Source organism: Chaetodon auriga, chromosome 5 (assembly GCF_051107435.1).
Source record: "Chaetodon auriga isolate fChaAug3 chromosome 5, fChaAug3.hap1, whole genome shotgun sequence".
NCBI classification, from domain to species: domain Eukaryota; kingdom Metazoa; phylum Chordata; class Actinopteri; order Chaetodontiformes; family Chaetodontidae; genus Chaetodon; species Chaetodon auriga.
The window spans coordinates 21,533,064-21,551,138 of NC_135078.1; the positions used below are offsets into that span (position 1 = coordinate 21,533,064).

At 44.7% G+C, this 18,075-nt stretch overlaps 3 protein-coding genes across 3 annotated transcripts; 2 read left to right on the plus strand and 1 right to left on the minus strand.

Moving 5' to 3' along the window:
- The first annotated feature begins 562 nt into the window (after positions 1 to 562).
- ficd (FIC domain protein adenylyltransferase) lies at positions 563 to 3,157 on the plus strand. The gene is made up of 2 exons (XM_076730390.1): positions 563 to 1,153; positions 1,548 to 3,157. The coding sequence occupies exons 1-2, from the start codon at positions 883 to 885 to the stop codon at positions 2,627 to 2,629; spliced, it is 1,353 nt and encodes a 450-aa protein (XP_076586505.1). The 5' UTR covers positions 563 to 882; the 3' UTR covers positions 2,630 to 3,157.
- A 187-nt stretch (positions 3,158 to 3,344) lies between these two features.
- sart3 (spliceosome associated factor 3, U4/U6 recycling protein) lies at positions 3,345 to 12,981 on the minus strand. The gene is made up of 19 exons (XM_076730389.1): positions 12,755 to 12,981; positions 11,697 to 11,823; positions 11,495 to 11,599; positions 11,222 to 11,406; positions 10,330 to 10,435; positions 9,694 to 9,818; positions 9,431 to 9,586; positions 8,669 to 8,807; positions 8,435 to 8,542; positions 8,260 to 8,337; positions 8,115 to 8,173; positions 7,614 to 7,723; positions 7,413 to 7,525; positions 7,242 to 7,318; positions 6,984 to 7,155; positions 6,462 to 6,898; positions 5,987 to 6,139; positions 5,650 to 5,828; positions 3,345 to 5,545 (listed from the first exon to the last, which is right to left on the minus strand). The coding sequence occupies exons 1-19, from the start codon at positions 12,950 to 12,952 to the stop codon at positions 5,353 to 5,355; spliced, it is 2,820 nt and encodes a 939-aa protein (XP_076586504.1). The 5' UTR covers positions 12,953 to 12,981; the 3' UTR covers positions 3,345 to 5,352.
- A 68-nt stretch (positions 12,982 to 13,049) lies between these two features.
- iscua (iron-sulfur cluster assembly enzyme a) lies at positions 13,050 to 14,906 on the plus strand. The gene is made up of 5 exons (XM_076730391.1): positions 13,050 to 13,281; positions 13,459 to 13,572; positions 13,684 to 13,794; positions 13,895 to 13,973; positions 14,264 to 14,906. The coding sequence occupies exons 1-5, from the start codon at positions 13,180 to 13,182 to the stop codon at positions 14,341 to 14,343; spliced, it is 486 nt and encodes a 161-aa protein (XP_076586506.1). The 5' UTR covers positions 13,050 to 13,179; the 3' UTR covers positions 14,344 to 14,906.
- Positions 14,907 to 18,075: the final 3,169 nt, after the last annotated feature.

Here is an 18,075-nt window from a genome sequence, read left to right on the forward strand (position 1 = left end):
CTGTAGAAGTCACAGGTTGGGGGGCAGTCTGTTATCTTTTTATGGAGAGTTTTTGCCCTGGGTACTTCCTGTCAGGTGGTCCTTGCTGTGGAGTAGTCACAAATTCTACAGAGCAAGCTGTCAGAGCCCAAAAAAAAAAATAAATAAAATAAAAATAAAATACAATAACAAAATATTGTCGTGTGGGGATAATCTCGTGAAATGTAAAAATATCCACTGAAAATTTAAAAAAAGTGCAAATCTCATCATTACATATAAATACATGATATACAAAACGTTTCATGGTCGCATTACAAACAGGGAAACACAATTTAGAAGGAAAAATTTCTATCTATCACATACTTTTACACAAAATTAAGCACGTTTTGGTTGCTCTTCCGGGAGACGTTTCTGCTGACGTAAGTACTGCCTGAAAGGCTAAAATTAGGGATGAAATGTGTTCAGTCTATCCAATCAGAAACTGTTACGAACCATTTGTTGTATTGCTGCATTTTCAGCCAATCGGCGCCGCTCTTCAATGTTACTCGGACCAATTATATTCCAGAATGTTCCCACGTAGACCGGGAAAGTCGCTCGTGTGTGTTTTGTACACAGCTTTACTAATGCTGAGAGCAAGTCCCCAGCCGGCTGGTCGGTAATTTGGTCGGTGTTTTAGCGTTTCAGGTTAGACTTGCGTAAGTGCGACAGAGAGCTAGCTAGCTAACATACGAGCTGTAACATTTGGCTAACTGAGCTGAACTTCGTCGGTAGTGTCGGTGACTCCCAGATATCATGTTGACGGTGTTTTCCCACCTGTCAGCTGCCCTTCGGCTCTCATAGCTGGGGTGGACATACATGGGGCACCGTATCACCAGAGGATGGAGTATTTAACCTGGAATCACCATGGCTGCTGTGACGGTGTGGCGTTACCCCGGCGGCCGTGTCCTCGGAGGATGGGGCCCGCTGCTGTGTGTCCTCCTCGGCTCTCTGGTGGCCCTCCTGATGCCTCTGGTGGGGGTGGAGAACCAGTGCTGCGCCGCCCTGAAGGGCATCGCTCAGCTCCGCTGCCAGCTGTGGGGAAGCTCTCAGCAGCCTCCAGCTGTGCAGTCAACCAGCCTCACTGTCCCTTTTACTGCCCTTGATCTGCTGCCTCAGAGGTCCAAGCCGAGCAAAGGTACAAACATAAAGAGGTATAATTTAGTGATTCACTAAATTACACCTCAGCTTCCATATGTTACAGACAAGAGTCGATACTTGCCCTGTTTCTGCCTTTCAAACCACTTGTAACTTGCGTGTTTTTCTTGTCATATTCAGGGATTAAGTATTAGTTTTCTGAAGTTCTTGGAAATGGCACCTCTAGGTTGTGTTTGCATTGTGAGTCAGTGTAAAATAAACAATGACATTACAGGCACAGTATATACAATGATCACCACTAGGTTAAGGTCCTCTGGATGTCATGGTCTTTATTTTCAGTATTCCATGGCCCCGTTGTTGAACAGACCTGCTGCATTGTTAACTATACTGTCGCCCGTGCCGGAGTTGACGTTGCCCTCATGTTCTGCTTGCAGAGATGAAGCTGGAGGCCAAGGCGGCGCTGCAGCAGGCTCTGGAGATGAAGAAACTGGGTAAGAGGGAGAAGGCTCACAAGCTGCTGGTGCATGCACTCAGCATGAATCCAGACTTTGTGGATGCACTAACAGAGCTGGGGACCATTCTGGAGGAGGAGAAGGACGTCGTCCAGGCAGACCACCTCTACACCAAAGCCTTGGCCATCTCGCCATGTAATGAGAGAGCTCTGATCAGCCGAGACCGAACTCTTCCCTTGGTGGAAGAGATAGACCAGCGTTACTTTGGCATCATTGACAGTAAAGTGCAGCGGCTTATGTCCATTCCCAAAGGTAACTCTGCACTCCGCCGAGTGATGGAGGAGACCTATTACCACCACATCTACCACACGGTGGCCATCGAAGGCAGCACGCTCACTCTATCTGAGATCCGTCACATCATTGAGACGCGTTACGCCGTCCCAGGGAAGAGCCTGCAGGAGCAGAACGAGGCCATCGGTGTGGATGCAGCCATGAAGTACATCAACACCACGCTGTTGTCCAGAATGGGAACCATCACCGTCAGTGACATCCTGGAGATTCACCGGCGGGTACTCGGCTATGTCGACCCCGTGGAGGGAGGGAGGCTGCGCACCAACCAGGTATTTGTGGGCCACCACATCCCCCCCCACCCTCAGGACCTGCAAAGACACATGCAGGAGCTGGTTCAGTGGCTCAACTCCGAGGAGGCCCTGCAGCTGCACCCTGTGGAGTACGCGGCTCTTGCCCACTACAAACTGGTATATGTGCACCCGTTTGTAGACGGCAACGGACGCACGTCACGGCTGCTCATGAACCTTGTGCTCATGCAAGCGCGTTACCCACCCGTCACCATTCGCAAAGAACAAAGGGCTGAATACTACGCAGCTCTAGACACGGCCAATGAGGGTGATGTACGGCCCTTCATTCGCTTTATAGCCAAATGTACAGAGATGACTTTGGACACATTGTTGATTTCTACAACTGAGCACGCCGTGGGGCTGCCAGCGGCCAGTCAGGACCAGGCCTGTCCGGACTGCAAACAGACCATCCCCATCCACAACTGAGCCGGAGGATAAAGGGAGCACGAGATGCTAGCATGCAGGGAGAGCTCGTTATTAATCTAAAAGCTATTTAATAACAATCATAAAACGTGCTGACTTGCCTTGTCACTCGCCCCCGTGCTTCAGTTTGGGTTCTATACCTGCTGAATTCATTATAACTGCTGCAGGATGTTGAATTGAAATCTGATTTTGTTGTGTTTGGGTATCATAATCTTTCTCTTGCAGAATGAAAACAAACCTTCTTCCCACTTTTAGTTTGTAGCCATATTCTCATCGGGGTCTTAATGCGTTTTATTTCCCATCAGAATACAATCTGAAGTTTGACTACTGTTGACGTGAGGAGCAAAGAAAGCTCTCTCATGTCGTTCGACTGGAGATGCTTCAGCGTTTTCCACTGCGGATGTGTAGTGTGTGCGTGTGTGAATGTGTAGTTCGTTACCTTTGGGATACAGATGATGTCTCATAACACTGTAAAGCACTTTCATGTATTATTTATTTTATTTTAAAATAAAAGCGTGCTATTAACTTCAATATGTCTTTAGGTTATAAACTTTTTCTCCGAACAAACAAAGCTGTTAGTGCCAAACTGGGATCAAAGATGATTTACATGATTTTATTAAAACAACGTTTAGACCAGAAAAAAAACATGACTTTTTTTTTTTTTTTCTAACAGGACCCAAAACACGAGGAGAGATAATAAAACGAGCAGGAAAATAAATACTGTGAACAAAAAATAGCCATTTATTATTTACCTCTATACCAAATTCAAAACATTGACTATAGAAATGATACAAAACAACAGCAATGCACATTTATCACCTTTTAGTACTGAACAGAAAACGGGTGACTTCTAGAGACCAACATATTTCTTTTTTTTTTTTTTTTTTTCAGATTAGGCCACTGTGGTGAGAGCAATACATATAGCTTGTATTCCATCTGTTTTGAAAACTTAGATTTATACTTATTACAAACTATAGTGACCTATTTGAAATATTATACTCAACAATATGTACAGAAACAGAATCGTTAATATCCAAACAAGACAGGTGGACAAATGGTTGACCCTTAGGTGGGAAAACTGAGATGGAAAAACTGCATAGATTCTCTTCTGTTGTGTAGAAGGAGCTGCAGACCTAAATAATGTGTAGATAACAGCACAGCTCAGAGGAGCTGTGGGCTAACTGTGGCTCCTCGTACAAACCAAATCCAAACCACATTTAGAAAACTACTAAGAGTTCAGTTTGTGACGTCTTAAGGATTTACTTGTATAAACAACAAAGTTCTACATGTATTTTCTAGCATTTCTGGTCATTATCTAACTTTTTATCATCTAGTCATGTCTTTTCTTAGATCAATGGACTTCAATTTGCAGATCTTTTCCTCAATTGTCTATGAAACTTGAGAAAACTGAGGAAAGTCCATCAAGTTTCATGAAGCCCAACACGTCATCAGATGTCTCATCAACAGTCTAAAACACAAATCTAGTTGATAATGTAAGAGAAGGGAAAGCAAACACTTCGGAGATGCTGGAAATGGTTGACAGGGTTGCTGCTCTACACTGATGGGCACATCCGTTTTCATGCGAAACTAAAGATCAAAACTGTCCGAAACACTTTATATAAACCAAAGTACAGACACGTTAGTCAGGGGCGTGTCTGGCCACCAAAGCAGCCAATCAGAGGCATTTCTTCAGCATTGTTAACACCCTGCTTGTGTGCACGTTTTGAATTTCACAAGGTGAAAGGAATGTGGTTCATTTGCCTCTGAATCTCTCTCGGTTCACAGTACATAAATCAGACTGATACTCGGACGTGATTGGATGTTTTCACCCTGAACACGAACAGTGATGAAAGTGTTGAGACCAAATACTTAAAGCAGTTCTGTAAATACTATAACTGATATCGAGCGTTAGCAGTGACATGACATTGGGGCAGTTCTCATACTGTAAAAACACGCCCTCGGGCTGAGATTAAGCCAACCAATGCTAATCAGCTGGACCCTGCAGGGGCAGTCCACAGCTTCATAATACAGACCATTAGCAGCAGACGGTAACTCAGATGATATCATGTAAAAACATATTAGTTGTACTACACAGTCAGAAAATCATTGCTAGCTTTGTTAGCTGTGTCCTCAAAAGGTCAAAATAAGTTACAACAAAAGTCCTCGGTTTCCTAAAAACATCTGGACGACATGTCTTTTCATCACTGCGGCACATACAACTTATGTACACTCACACACACACACACACCCCAACTATATTACACCACATCTGCACTTTTGCATATAACCTTTTTAAACAACATTCACAGGTTTGGCTGTTTTGAATATTTAAAAAAATACTCTCCCAGATGCCCCGCTCAGATCCCTTTCACATTGTACAACAAAAGAAGACACTCTGCAACATGAGGCGTACAATTTTAGATACGGTATATTTACACACAAATATGATACACTTTTTATTAAAAAAAAGAAAAAAAAAAAAGCCTGCCGGCCACCTTCAAACAGACCAGAACGAAAACAATCTGTCACACTGGTGAAAAGTCTTAGTTGAAAAGGGTTTGTGATGGAGGGCAGGAGCTCGGCGATTAAGGCAATCTCGCAGAACGGATGATGAGAACAAGATTAAAGGGAGGCCAGGTAACCAAATACAGGAAAATCACCAACACCAATTTGTAAGGACACAAGATGGCTTTCAGTGTGAAGGCGGAATTCTCTCGCTCGTTTCCTCACTTTCTGAGAAGCATCCTGGCAAAGTCTGAATTTGACAAAGGTTTCGTGTCTCCGGCTGCACTCGCCGCTGTGCCGGCTGCTGCCGAGACCGCCTCAGCTGCAGTCCCGTTCTCCACTTTGCTGACAGGCCCGCTCTGTCGCTGCAGGGAGCGAGGCAGTAATGAGAGCTGGGTGCGTCCTTTTCCTCTCCTGGAAAGAGAAAGAACAGCCTTGTTTCTGTGCAGGTACGGATCTGAGAGCGGCTTTCAGAGCATTTCAGCTGGCGTGACGGAGAAACGAGTCGACAAACTTACGCTCCGTAGACCTGTCGAGGCATCGCGTCTGTCGTGGATCCAGGTTTATCCATTGTGTTTCTGCGAGGAGGGTTACTTATAGCGACAGAGATGTTGTTGCCGCCTATGTCCATACCATCCATTTTCAGAACCGCCTGAGAAGCCTGAGCTTCATCTGCAAACTCAACATATGCCAGACCCTGCAGAGCCACACAGACAGAGGGTTAACACATCAACAGCAGGCTCTTTACACCTCGATCTTCAGCATCTGCTCGGTCAAAGGAGGTTATCACCAGCTCAATCAGGAGGACTATTTTTAGCCAAACATCTGGGCACTGTCCTCCTCTTGATGCCTCACCTTAGGTTTTCCTGAGCGATACGTGACCAGACGAACATCTTTGATGGTGCCGTGACTTTTGCAGATTTCCTCCAGTTGCTCTTTCGTGCATGAGAACGGCAGCCCGGAGATGAAGATTTTCTGTTTCTCCATGGACGTGTTGTATTTAAACACCTACAGGGACATTCACATGAAGAGGTCAGGTGTATTGCATTATTATCAGTGTTTCTGCTGAGTTCATCGGTTGAATTTAAGACTTTTTTTAAAGACCTTTTCAATCCACACAGAATCCAATTAACACCTGTTTTACAGTCACATCAGACAACGTATGACAAAAGACCAGGTAGGGACGATATGACCCACAGTCAAGGCAGCAGAAAACCTATTGTAATATACTGTAAAGGATTCAATGACTTTTGAGGCTTCGAGATCTGTAGACAATCTGGTTAGAACAAAAAGCAACACATTTCTAGTTGTGTTCATTTTTCATATTTACCTTGAAGTCAGGATTTTTGTTTTTGTCGACACAAGGTGACACGAACATGGGCCTGCCCTCCACCTCCCGTCTGTCCAGCTTCAGGGCTTCAGGGACCGACACTGGGGATTCAAACTGTACGTAGCAGTAGCCTTTGAAGTTTCCTTTGTTGCTGAAGACGGGGCGAATCTGGTTGATGGGACCACAGGTCTCAAACAGCGTCCTGAGCTTTGTCTCCGGCTCCTCCAGCGTGTACGCCAGGTTGCTGATGAAAACGCTGCTCTTATCGTTGCGGAGCTCCGGCTTGTCTTCGATGTGCCTCTTGGCAGCGGTTGCAACTCCCTGCTGGGCCTTCTTATTTCCAGGGGGAGCGCTCCGCCCAAAGAGTCCGGACTCGGTCTCCATGTACTCCTCTGTGGTTTGGTCCCCGTTTCCTCTGTGCCTTTTAGGAGCTTGTTCTGTCAAGGAGGGAAACAAAGATCAGTCAACACATAATTTCTCAAGTGTTCAACTAAAAAGATCGATCATATCATCTTTATTTACCTGAATCCTCATTCCATTCGACGTGATAATCAAACTGCTCCGCCTTCCTCTTCTCTCCTGCTCGAGTTCCCTTCTGGACCTTCTTCTGAGCCTTCTTGTCTGACTTGGCCTTCCGCCGCTGATCAGCTCTCTCGTCCTCTTGGCGAGCCATGTTGGCTTCTTTCTCAGCCACCTAACAGATGGGCAGAACATGCTAACATTAGCCAAAGGCAGCTAACTGATACACCGGCACGGTGCCGTGCTGATATGTGCTCCTACCTTTGCTCGTTGCTCATTAATCCTGTTCAGCCGGGTCTCCGTCTTCTGCACTGCCACGTCCCAGTCCTCCAGGGAACCTGAGGGCGAGGACGCAAAATACAGGGTCACACTGGAAGTTATGAAAATCTCCTTTATTCTTATGTTAACTTTGAGTTTTGTATCGGGACTCACCTTCCACCCTCTCGAAGGTGAGCAGGACTTCACACACGTGCTCAGGATAGTCTGAGGTGCACTGAACTGCTCTGTGGAGAGCTTTCCGACAGTGAACAGGGTCTCCATAAGACCTACAGATAAAGGAAAACATCAAGGGCACCGTATACACGTTTCAGCTGAATGTTTAGGCACAAAGGCATCAGACATGGACTGACAGACCTTTCAAGGTTGTAGTACTCCAGCCACATGTTGGCATACTTGGAATTCCCTTTTGTCATGATACTGTCCCACAGCTCTCTGGCTTTTTGGATGTTCTTGCAGTGGAGGGCCTGGTAGGGAGAAACGATTTATGAGAAAAACACAAGAACTGAGCAGACGGTTTCCACATCACACATGCAACAGTGAGGTTTTGTGTTATTGTGTTAAAATCCGGATAAAACTTTAAACACACATAAAGATCATCGCATAATAACTCATGATTCAACTAAAACTGCCATGGATTCATCACTGCGCCTTTAGTCCTTCATCAAGTATCTCAATCGACCTTTATTAGTGATGTCATTACGCTACACACACACAAATATCAAACAATTAAGAAGTTAAAATAACTCTCTCACACACACACACACACACACACACACACACACACACACACTAGAGGCAATTCAACCTGACAGATATCCAAATCTTGAAAATGGTTGCCATAGTAATTCTGTTTACCTCTATCCTTGCCCAGATCTGCATAATGAGACAAGAAGGATCTCCACTTTCACCAAACCCTATGAAGGCACAAGACAAAGAAATACATGAGAACCAAACCAAGAACAGCGCAAAGTAAAACTCAGTCACTTTCAAATCCACCTACTTTCTTCAACATCTTGTTTCATGTAGTCTAGAGATCGAGAGAAAGCTCCACGCAACTCCTCTAACTCTTTACTTGATTCTGCAAAAAAGGAAACACCAAGGGCAGAGAGCAACAGGTGAAATCAAAGGTTTCCAAACGCAAAGACACATTTCGTTTCACACACAGCTGCTCCCACCTTTGCTGAAGTCCACACGTCTCCTCAGGTAGTCCAGGTACACCTGCCAGATCTCCACGTAATCCGTCGCTTGAATGAAACCTGCATTCAGCGCCTTTTCAAAAACATCTGTGAGGGAGGAAAAAAAACTTCATGAAAAGACCAATATTTCAAAAATAAGGGTCTGAGATATTTGCACATAAGAACTAAACATATTCAAAGTCATAGTCCACTGTAAGGCAGCATGGCTGTTACCTGAGACAGTCTGGTGGTCAGCTCCATGCCTCTCCAGAGCTAACACGTAGCTCTTCCACAGACCCATGGTCCAGGGGCAGTTCCTGACGGCGCGGTCGTGACTGGAGAGAACCAAGTCTCTGACCTTCAGCTGACGATCCTGCAGAGAAAACAAATAACATAATGGTTAGAATGAACTCAAAGATTTATCAATGAAATATGTAACCACATTTTCTGACATCCCACCAGATTTCCCTTCATTACTGTAAAGCTTATTGATATACACTGGATGTTTTCACACTCTGCTCAACACAGAGGAAACCAGGCAAACTGTTAACTTTGAAATATGAGCAGTGCACATTTAACCAAACAGGGATCTGGACACTTGAACCAGTAATTGAAAAAACTGTCAAACTGAATCATTTTACTCTCTTCAGATGAGTAAAATAACCGTCAGCGTGATGCATCACTGGTTACTGTCCAGGCTTAGTGTTTAAAATGTCAGAAACTAAATTACAGGGAATTAAAGACCCAAGTATCCATTTCAAGAGAGAAATCACTGGCTGTAATTTATCAAGATAAACTCAGAGCAACACAGTGATCATAGTTGTTTAGCTCTTGCTGGCAGACGATGGAGTTGGCAAGTTTCAGGCACTGAATAAGAGCAGTCAGACTGGGAGGTAATGGCACATGAAATTAGTCCAAACTCTACACAGCAAACACAACACTCTGACTGGGAGACCTTTAAAGGCAGCATCACGCCAAACACTAACCAGTACTCACAAGATAGGTGGTGTATTTTGCCCACATGTCTGGAACCAGGCAGTTCTCTGCCAGAGTCCGCTCAAAGGTTATCTGGATCCGTGCTGGGTCGCCCTCCTTTAGTTCAAAGTCGATGTAGGTTTGATACTCTGCCAGCTTAGGAGGTTCTGCTGCCAGCTGCACCGTGCGACACAGCATGCACATGTTAGAGAACCACAGATACTACTTTGAACGGATGCTGTTTCAGCCGAAAGAAAGTTAGAAAATGAGTGCAAGTCAGTTACCAGTGCCTCCTCAAACGGTTTGCACTTCTCCATCTGCTGCAAAGCCTTTTTGTACAGATGCATGACCGTCTCAGGCACCCCATGTTCAGACCACTCCTCATACTCTGCATATGTGGCTTCCATGTCTGCAAGGCAACAGAGCACAATTCTCAGTTTCAAGACACTTTTCCTTTTCTCAGCATTATCAATAAGCGTGCATACACCACATACACCAATACACAAAACAGTAACAGCAAGAAATCTACATTTTCATCTACTGTATTGCAGGAATGTGCAAATTTCAAATAAATTCAGATAAAAACAGATTTAAAACATTGCAAAAATGCCTCTGCTGTCCATTCAGCTGGACCAGAAACAAATCAACACAATACTGGACCATGTGGCCATCTCTCATCCACTCCTGCAGTAAAATAAAAACATGGTCAGGGTGTAGAGAGGAGCGCTCTCTTTCTAAATCTGTACAGCATCTCCAAAGCCACATCACAGCCACACCACACTTGACTGATCACACAAGGCAGCAAAGCTTCTTAAATGGGGTAGTTCACAGTTTTTCAGGTGGTCCATGACAGACAGCCTTCACAACAAGAATCCTGCCCATTTTACAGCCCGTCTGGACCGGAGAGGCGTCATGCTCACCCATTAAAGGAATGGCCAGCTGGCGGCGAAACAGAGTATGGATTCGCTCGAGCTGAGTGTTCAGCAGCTCCTGCTCCTCACGGCTGGGAATCCTGCCAGGGGGAGGCTGAGAGGAAACACAGCAGAGAATGGTGTCAAAATTTAGCAAAGGCCCATTTAGTCTAACCCGCAAATTCCACCGGGCACGGCTGCAGCACAGCCACTGGAGGTGATCACGACGATTCCAGACAGCGCTTGTGATTGCATCACAAGCACCGCAGCACATTTCAGAAGCGTCCTAGCAGCTCTCCATTCTGCTCCGTGGAGAATACATACTTAGTCTATTTTTGACGGAAGCTTCAACAAGCTGCAGAGACTGGATCAACCCAGGCAGGAAGACAGACACAGGAACGGCACGGGGAAGCTGGCATATCCAAAATAAAACACCCTGTGCAGACTCCTGATTGAATATCAACAATAAACTCAATTAAACCAGACAAAATGAAACCTTTTACTACGTAGCATACTTGCCCATGGTAAAGGCACAAACATCAAGGACAAATGACCAAATCAACAAATCTGAGCAAGTGTAAAATATATTTAGGACATGAAAAACGCTCTGCTTCTGAAATGCCCTCGGTGGGGTACGAAGCCGTGCAGAGGACGGAACAAAACCACATGTGATGCAGCCGTGCCTGGTGGAGTCAAGCCAAAACACCAAAGGAATTCAATTCAGCATCTCCAGTATTTGTGTTTATTCTTTATTCTATTTATTGACAAACGTCTAACAAGTCTCTATCTTGCATTTTCTATTACCGTTTTTGAAATTACTCACAGTAAATCGTTCTCTCTCAAATACACGTAGCACAAACAGACCATTGATGACATCTCTCCCAGTGATGGAAACACAAACCTGTACTGTGGACAGAATGGCGTTCTCAAACTCTCTGTACGCCTCCCACACCGTCTGTCCTTTGGTCATGTGAAGCCCCACAGCGGTCACAGCTCTCTCAAAGATGGATCTCACCTTGTCTATCCCGCCTGGTGAGCCCATGCCACCAATTGAATACTGAGCATATTCGAGCCAGATATCTGGGCCTGGGTATGAAAAAACACACAATTAAACGTTAACATCATGCAATAATGAGTGAATGTCCCACTGAAGGCAGTGATGGGATGCACTCACAGATATAGTCTTTTACAGCTTTCTCAAAAAGCTCATAGACTTTCTCCCGGTTTGACTCCTCCTCAGTCAGACGGATCTCATCCTTGAGCCAATCAAGCCAGATCTCTGCAGGATTCAACAAAAAGGGGTTTCAGTTCCAAACAATTCGGAGCTGCTGTCAAATGATTCTTCTCACACTAAACTTTATTAGACGTGCACCAACCTTCAGTGAGAGGGAAGAGCTCACTCATCTTCTGCCTTGCTTTTCGCAGGCGGAAAAGCTCTCCCTCCTGCTTCAGGAGTTTGATGAGATCTACATGGCAGTTGTAGTCGAAAGCGTTGATTGACAGCTGAATAGATAAATAAAAATTACACAGATGAAAGGGGAACAATGCAATTAAATATATCCTAAGAGATTTAGTGACAGATCAGATTATGATTATCAAACCATCTACACAATGACACACGGAAAGTTAATATGATATATACAGCACTTAGACACTAAGTTACTAGTTTATAAGGAATACAGGGCTGCTAACTACCAAATATTTTAATTGTTCATTGATCTGTCAATTTTTCTTCTTTCGATTGGTTGTTTTGTCTATAAAATGTAAGAAAATGGTGAAGAGCGTTGAGCCATGTTTCTCTAAACCCAACGTGAAGCTGAAATCAGAGAATTTTGACTTTTTGATTCAAGTATTTCAACAAATACTGAATCTTATAACCTTATATTTGTTGCAGGGCTGTTGTATTAGACCGCTTTACAACAATAAACTGTATTAATTATAATAATATATGAATAAACGGAGCATCATGTAAGTAATGCTGCAGTCACGGTGAGATGTTATTAATCCCACAGATTTGATACAGAATAAAGTTAGGACATTGTGTACTGTACTGACACATGTACTTTCTTGCTAACTGTGCTGGAAGTTGTGATGTTACACTTTACGTTTCTGGCATAGTAAATAAATTAAGAAAAAAAAAAGGCGCGTGTGACACGAGCAGTCATTAGCATCACACATTAGCAGGCGGCTAATCACGAAGCTAGCTATGTGTGTGACGTCGTATCATACGTGCTCATTTAATTGTTTTGGATAACAGAAGCTAACATCAGTATATTTTTAGTGTCCAGTAACCCGGAGCAGGACTGAGCAGCTCGCATTTTTAAAGCCCCTGACTTGCTGTAGCTGACTGTGTTTACCATCCATTCATTCTCATTAACTTAGCTCGTTGGCTAACGTTAGTTAACCAAGCTTGGAATGGTTGTTGCCTAATTACCTGCTCCTCCAGCCGTTGGATTTCGGCTTCATTTTCTTTCTCATCTTCTGACGAATCGTCCTCTTCGTCGTCTGAATTTTCTACTCCCATGCCCTCCTCCTCCTCTTCGTCCGATTCCATCTCTCTCTCCTCCATTCCTGCATCTTCCTCCTCCATATCTTGCAACTGCGTTTGCTCTGCGCTGCTCGACGCTGCCATGTTGGAAATGCTGTCTGTCTGCCTGGTAACAACCTAACAAGCCATCGTGAGAGGTGGAGCCTGTCACTGAAAACACCGTGGACACCCTGACGTGTAATGGCTACTGTTCACCGCGGGTAGGTGCTCCTTTATCGGTGAAACCTTCCGTCCTCACCTGTTTGTCAACAGAAGTCGTCTTCTTCACTCGTTGTCACTCGTTGATTTCCGACCATCATCGTAATCTAAACATGGCGGTTGTGTCGCTCCGAAACTCTGCGTCCTCGCTTTTGTTATTTAGCAGAAGGTTATTCAGCCCGCAGCTTTATGTTGCCTGTTCATACCACGAAAAGGTAACCAGTTAAATATATTTTCTAAACTATTAACTCATAATTGCAGCTAGCATATGTCACCCGAGTTTTATTGACAATTAGCTACGTGTGTTGTCTGACATTAGCTACCAGCAGCTAACCCAGTTAACAGCGGTATAGCAGTAATGTATTCATTTTCTGTTTGTGGCTTTCCTCGAGGTGGTGGACCACTATGAAAACCCAAGAAATGTGGGTTCTCTAGACAAAAAGTCCAAGAATGTGGGGACTGGCTTGGTGGGTGCCCCAGCCTGTGGTGATGTAATGAAACTTCAGGTAAGTTGGAGGTCACGAGAAAGGATTCACTGCACTGCACCCCAATTACTGTTGTTACGACTTCCAGTTTCCTGTTGCACAACTCGACGTTTGACTATATGTTGTTTCCAGATCCAGGTGGACGAAAATGGCAAGATTGTTGATGCAAAGTTTAAGACATTTGGCTGCGGATCAGCCATTGCCTCCAGTTCTCTCGCAACAGAGTGGGTGAAGGGGAAGTCGGTGAGTTTGTTTAGCACAGATGAGAAGGAAAAGGAGGACAATGGCTTTAGAAATCCTCCTTCTTTGTTGATGATCTGATAAGGCTGCTGTCATCCTGTAGGTTGATGAAGCTCTGAAGATCAAGAACACAGACATTGCCAAAGAGCTGTGCCTTCCCCCAGTCAAGCTTCATTGTTCTAGTAAGTGCAAAGCAGTACAATTAAAGAAGTAAAGCAGTGTAATATGCTTGCTGACACAAAGGTGGTGTTATCATACACCTCAAAACTAAATTAGCTTTAACATGGGAGTCAATTTAAAGGGAGAAAGTGTGTCAGTAAGGTGTTAGTACACACTATTCAGTTTGACTTTTCTCAGGTCGTTTTTCAGGTTTTCCTTGAATGTACAACCTGGTTTTGCATTTCTCAGTAAAGTCTATTTTTGTGCTTTATGTCATGCTCAAACTGAAGCCTTGTCGCTCCTTTTCTTTCAGTGCTTGCAGAAGATGCCATAAAGGCAGCGCTGTCTGACTACAGACTAAAACAACAGGACAAGAAGGAGGAACGTGGATAAGCCACCAGCTAATATGATGTTTTTAACTGTCCATTATGGGCCCTGTAATGTTTCACTGCAGTGCTGTCTGGAAGATGGGTTAACCTTAATATAACATCAGGGCTTTCACCCTACTGGGAGTTTTATACCTTTTAAAAATCTCCATGTAAAAGGGTTGTGGAGTCACTGTCTTGAATTCAAGCCAAGACTCCCAAATTGTTCAAGTGCCAGGTGTTAATGGTGTTTATTCGCCTTTATCAGATGATCAGAAAGTTTGTTAATTGATGCTGATTTTTGAGTCGGAAGGTCATGGTGAATATTTTCTGATCCTTAAATTTAAGTAAAGGGCTTTACACAGAACACAGGGGAGGAACATCATGAATCAGAAGCTGTGGGTCGAGGTGGGTTTTGTATATTTTGTGGCATTTTGGTTTCATTTGGCTTGATTGTATGAAGTCGCTGCTCCCACATGGAGGATTCAGTATGAAAATACAGTTAGGTCAACATCTTAAGTACACATACAAAAATGTAATCCAGAATATTGTATTACATTGTGCTTATTGTGAATTAAATGATGAAAAACAATTTCACTGCGTCTGTTGTGATGTCATCCACCAGACCCTACATCCAGCGGCGCCACCCTCTGTTGGTGCACAAGTACCTTTTTCAGTACTAGTAGCACTGCCAGCATCAGGAGAGCTACTAATACACATAACACAGTGAGCAGGGAGATGACCACTGCAGAGTCTTGTATGAGAGGTCGTGGGTCAGGAGTGGGCCAGGGAGCGTCTCTGTTTGTGGAAAACAATGATCGTGTCCCTTCAGCAGAGGTTGCATTAGTCTCAGGGTACCGACATGTGATGTTGTCTCTGCATTTCTCCTCCCTGTCAGCAAGAGAAGTAGTGGTTTTTGAATGGGGTGGGCTGACTGATTGTGTGTTGTTCATAGACAAACACTCCTCATACGTAAGGGTTTCTAAAGAGTAGTGTTCAAGTAAGACCCGAGTCTTGGGAGCATCTTGGGAAATGAGTCCAACTGTGGTTTCTTTTGATGTTTGCTTTGATGAGTTACCCAAATACTTCTTGTTTTCAACTGAGTTTGGTCCCGTTGGCTTCGCTGTCAGGATCTCCAGCGGAGAGTCGAGGTCCAGCTGCTGCGTCCTCTCATTTGGCTTCAGGACACGAGGACAGATCATCATGACAGAGAGGTTCAGAAGCAGACGGTGAGCAAGATGGACGGGCTCAGTGCACACCAGGTCTGTGGCCATCTTCAGCCTGCCACTCAGCAGCCAGCGGTAAAGATACAAAATGTCACACTCGCACACCCACAGGTTGTTGGTGAGGTCCACAGATCTGAGGCGTGGCAGGCCGTCGAAGGCGCTCTCTGGGACTGAACGCAGGCAGTTGCTGTTGATCTTCAGGACCTGCAGGTTGACCAGGGCGGACAGCGAGGGCAGGTCCAGGACAGAGATGCAGTTTGCTGAGAGGTCTAAATGGGTCAGTGATGGAGGAAGATTCAGAGGGAGGCTTGTAAGCTCGTTCCCCTTCAGTGTCAGGACCTGCAGCTTGCTGAGACCCTGAAGTGCCCCGGGTGGGATGGCGCGAATACGGTTGTCCTCAAGATCCAGACGAGTGAGGTTCCCCAGTTGCCGCAGGGCGCCGGAGGTGATGTAAGTGATGCGGTTTTCTTGCAGCAGCAGGGACTCCAGGCTGGGAGGGAGGCCACGAGGGAAGCGGGCCAGCAGATTGTGACTGAGGCTCAGCTCCTGCAGGCCAGAGAAGGGCCGGAGCAGGTGGTCCACATTACAGAGCTGGTTTCTGGCCACAGATAGAGCCGAGGTACTGAGAGGGACTGAACGAGGAAGTGACCGGAGACCCAGGGACTCGCACAAAACCAAAAATCCTGGATGAGGACAGCAGCAGCCAGGAGGACAAGGAGACGTTATGAGGGAGGCTAAAGGACAGATGTAGAGAACCAGTAGGACACCACATCTGCACCAAAGCATGACTCACTGCGAGGAGGAGAGACGACCACATCAGACACAGCAAGACAGAGCACAGACAGAGCAAATGGTATCAGACAACGTGCTGAAGCCTCAATTTCACTAAAGAAGGGTTACCACTTTATAACAAGGCACCCTTTACAAAGGGATGGTAGGTTAGATTGCTAAGTTAAGATAGTAATTGGCTTTTTTAATGGCTAATCCCAGTATTTTTTTTACTGTTGTTTTTTTGGGTCGTTGGATTATTATAAAACCAATCCATCAATGATTATTAACATTTATAATTGCAGATGAGTCACTACCTTTCACTGCTGCCGTCTTAGACGTGAGAAACCTGTGAGCCTTCGTTAATGAATTTCCAGTGAGTCATCTTTTCCAACTGAGTTAACTGCTTATTAGATAGACGGGGAAAGACTTGCCTTTTAGTGACTCACCTGCTTGGAAGAAAAGTCTCTACTATCGTTATCATTATTTATTTACATTTATAAAGCCAAGATTAACAATCTTATAAAGGATGACTTATTATAATATATAGATAAACAGATGAAGGCCCATGTACTTACCATTTTCTATTCCTGTATTATCTGCTCCTCCGAAGAGATGGGCAGGCTTGTCATCTCATGGTCCTCACAGATCTAAAGATAAAACCACTGTTGCTGCTGTTTTCAGGCAGATGCTCATCAAAGTTTAACGACAGCCTTAAGGTGCTGAATTACCTGTTCTGGATCCTCTTCACCATTCAGTTTGATCAAGAGGTCCCATTGTTGGTCAGTGGCAGACAACGAAAAGAGTCAAAATATACACACGGTAAGAAGTTCAGCAAGAGATGTTAAAAAAAAGAAGAAAGAAATGACACAGGTGTCCCAGATATTCCCTTGTCTGAGATCCCAAAGGTTCCTACAACCCTAACAGGCCGTGAATCTAGTAAACAGGCCCCCGGACAGAGAGCGTGGCCGGGTGGTCCTGTGTCCGTGTGTCTTCCCGTCACCTGGTGGGAAGAGTGAAAGTGAAGGGGTAGTATTTTCTCGAATTATTTAGCACCTCATTGACAAAAGAGCGGGGAATCTGACCCTGGTGCGAGCCTCTGTCAGGGCTCACGTTTCAGCCGCCACAGGGTTGCTCTCGCTTTTGAGCTGCTGTGCTGTCATCTTTGATCTTTGGCAAGTTGACCCACTTATGATTCAGATCAAGCTTTTTTTATTCACAAGATGGTTTGTGCTTCAGCCGCTTTAGCAGTATTTGATCACATTGGGGTTAATTTTAACAATAGATTTCTCACGCGGTCTGAGTGTTGGCCCGTTTGCATTTATAAGTAATGCAAAAAGAAATACATAACTGATAAATCAATACTTGTTCTGTGCACAGGAGGGCAGCATTTCATTGCTCAGTCAACAGAAATGGCTCAAAAGTTATTTGACTTTTTGTTTGAACTCCACTGGAACAAATCAGTGTCACCAAGTTTTGCATTGACTATACATGAGCTCTTGTGTTGGAGCAAAGCGCTCTGTATGGATCTGGTTTACTGCTGTTGAAATATTTAAACAATCTTGTACAGTAGCCAGTGAAGGACAAAGGGGGCTCTCGTCATCTCCAGGCTCTAATACCTTCTGCAGGCCTGCGTTTGGGTGTGATGGTGCCAGCTGCCTCATCAAGGCCAGTCCTAAAAACTTCATGTTACCGTGTAGTGTGTGCACATCTTAGGCTTAAAAAGTTAAGTTAGAAGACAGATTATGCCTCCAAAGAGCAGATAT

Excerpts from the sequence above, each read along its gene's own strand:
- ficd (XM_076730390.1), top strand. The coding sequence starts at position 883 with ATGGCTGCTGTGACGGTGTGGCGTTACCCCGGCGGCCGTGTCCTCGGA. Across the intron at positions 1,154-1,547 it reads GAGGTCCAAGCCGAGCAAAG|AGATGAAGCTGGAGGCCAAG; the intron begins GTACAAACATAA and ends TTCTGCTTGCAG.
- sart3 (XM_076730389.1), bottom strand. The coding sequence starts at position 12,952 with ATGGCAGCGTCGAGCAGCGCAGAGCAAACGCAGTTGCAAGATATGGAG. Across the intron at positions 11,407-11,494 it reads AGCTGTAAAAGACTATATCT|GCCCAGATATCTGGCTCGAA; the intron begins GTGAGTGCATCC and ends TTTCATACCCAG. Across the intron at positions 7,526-7,613 it reads GAGTACTACAACCTTGAAAG|GTCTTATGGAGACCCTGTTC; the intron begins GTCTGTCAGTCC and ends CTTTATCTGTAG.
- iscua (XM_076730391.1), top strand. The coding sequence starts at position 13,180 with ATGGCGGTTGTGTCGCTCCGAAACTCTGCGTCCTCGCTTTTGTTATTT. Across the intron at positions 13,573-13,683 it reads GTGATGTAATGAAACTTCAG|ATCCAGGTGGACGAAAATGG; the intron begins GTAAGTTGGAGG and ends TGTTGTTTCCAG. Across the intron at positions 13,795-13,894 it reads AGTGGGTGAAGGGGAAGTCG|GTTGATGAAGCTCTGAAGAT; the intron begins GTGAGTTTGTTT and ends GTCATCCTGTAG.